This window comes from Numida meleagris, unplaced genomic scaffold, assembly GCF_002078875.1.
Source record: "Numida meleagris isolate 19003 breed g44 Domestic line unplaced genomic scaffold, NumMel1.0 unplaced_Scaffold376, whole genome shotgun sequence".
NCBI lineage: Eukaryota > Metazoa > Chordata > Aves > Galliformes > Numididae > Numida > Numida meleagris.
The window spans coordinates 1-1640 of NW_018364600.1; the positions used below are offsets into that span (position 1 = coordinate 1).

At 55.3% G+C, this 1640-nt stretch overlaps 1 protein-coding gene across 1 annotated transcript in view; it reads right to left on the reverse strand.

The window, feature by feature from the left end:
- Positions 1-6: 6 nt before the first annotated feature.
- LOC110391464 overlaps positions 7-1640 on the reverse strand; it is a 36396-nt gene continuing 34762 nt past the window's right edge. The window contains exon 2 of the mRNA XM_021383355.1: positions 7-1142. Coding sequence (XP_021239030.1) covers positions 550-1142 — 593 coding nt within the window. The 3' untranslated portion in view covers positions 7-549. The remainder of the gene's footprint in view (positions 1143-1640) is intronic.

The following is a 1640-nucleotide window of genomic DNA, read 5'->3' on the forward strand; positions in this document are numbered from 1 at the left end:
GGCAGTGTAAAGGGGAAGAGCCTCACGGCCCATGTCAGCAGCTGGGTTGTCACGAGCACTCTAGAAAACTGTCGTTTCTCTCGAGTCTACATGTGGGGTTGCTGCAGTGCAGGACTACCATAAAAGGCAGCCCGAGTCTTGATAATCATCCACTTCTCTTGCCTCCTTCATCTTGGGAATCAGGTGGGTCTGAAGCCCTCTCCCCACATTCTTTTCTGCTCATGCCAGTGTCTGCCATGCTGGGTCCTGGTGCTGCTGGTCTTCAGAGGTGGGGAGAGGGAAAATATCTGGCACAGAGACCATGTGGGACTTGGCTGAGGTGGATTTTCTCCCAAGAGACAGGCAGCAGCCTTGATGGGCCTAGCTGCTCTTTTAGAACTGTGTCTGGGTGAAGCCAAGTTGCCCTTTTACCTCTCTGTGCAGCTTCCACCTGCTAGTCCAAGAGATGCCTTGGCACATTCACGACAGGTTGGTGGACCCATCCCTGTGCTCTGCTTCCTCCCTACCCTCTCTCCCAGGTTCACCTGGGGCCCTTTCAAGCGCTGCTCTTTAGAGCTGAGGAAGACCTGTCCAGCTCCTGCACAGCCCATGGAAAAAGCAGTCGTCTTCTGAGGTATATGTGGGGAAGAGTTCCAGAGCAGAGGCTGTTTCATCACCTTCTCGTTCCTCTGAAGCCAGTGACATCAGTCCCTTCTGGAAGAGGATGCTGACCTGCAGATCTCTGTGTGCACGGGGAAGCAGCGCTGCCAGGGGAGAGCTGAGGGCCCCTTCCCCAGAGCTCCGCCTTGCACAGACACACCCCCTCCCTCCCCGGGGTTGTTGCACAGCCAAGGAAGCTCCCTGCACCACGGTGTCCTGCACAGCACAGAGGTACAAGGCGCTGTCAGAGAGCTCGACTTCTGCCAGCCGCAGGAGGCTGTATTTCCCGGTGGTGTTGAGCCACGTGGTGAAGCGGCCGTTCTGCTTGTGGCCTGCTGCTGCCTGATATGTGACCAGCTGGGGGGCTTGGCCTTTCTTCTGCTCGTACCAAAACAAGCCATAAAAGCTAGGCATCTGGTATGTGCAGGTGGTCTGGAAGGTGTCGCTCTCCTCCACTGTGACCTGTCCTTCTTGCTGGGTGACGATGGTCTGCCCCACAGCATCTGGAAGAAGAAAGCAAAGGTGAGCAGCTCTGCAGGGAAGGCTCCAGGCTGCCAACACAGAGTGGATATAAAACAGTGGGAGAGAAGGCTCCCTGTCCATTGCCCTGCAGCAAGGTCTTGAGGCCTGGGCATAGCAAGGTGGTTTTGGAAGGAGACCTGAGCTTGTAGGCCAGAGTGGATCCTGTGCTGTGCCCTTGCTGAGAGGAACAGGGAACAGCCTGTCATGCCTCCACAGGGTGAGGGACCCATGGAGCTATTGGGAAAAGATGCATCCTGCTTCTCCATCCCTGTCATCTTTAGAGGGCTCCTCATTCCCTCAGTATACACAAAGCTGAGCTGAAGGATGATAAGTGTGATCTGTGGCTATGCAGAGAACCAGGAGAACACTGGAGGCTTTGGCAAGAATGCACCAGGCAGCAGTCTGGGACTTCCCTTTAATGCTGATGGGATGAGATGTTCAATGCCACTGTTGAGACTTTGACAGGGTCTGCTTTGTTC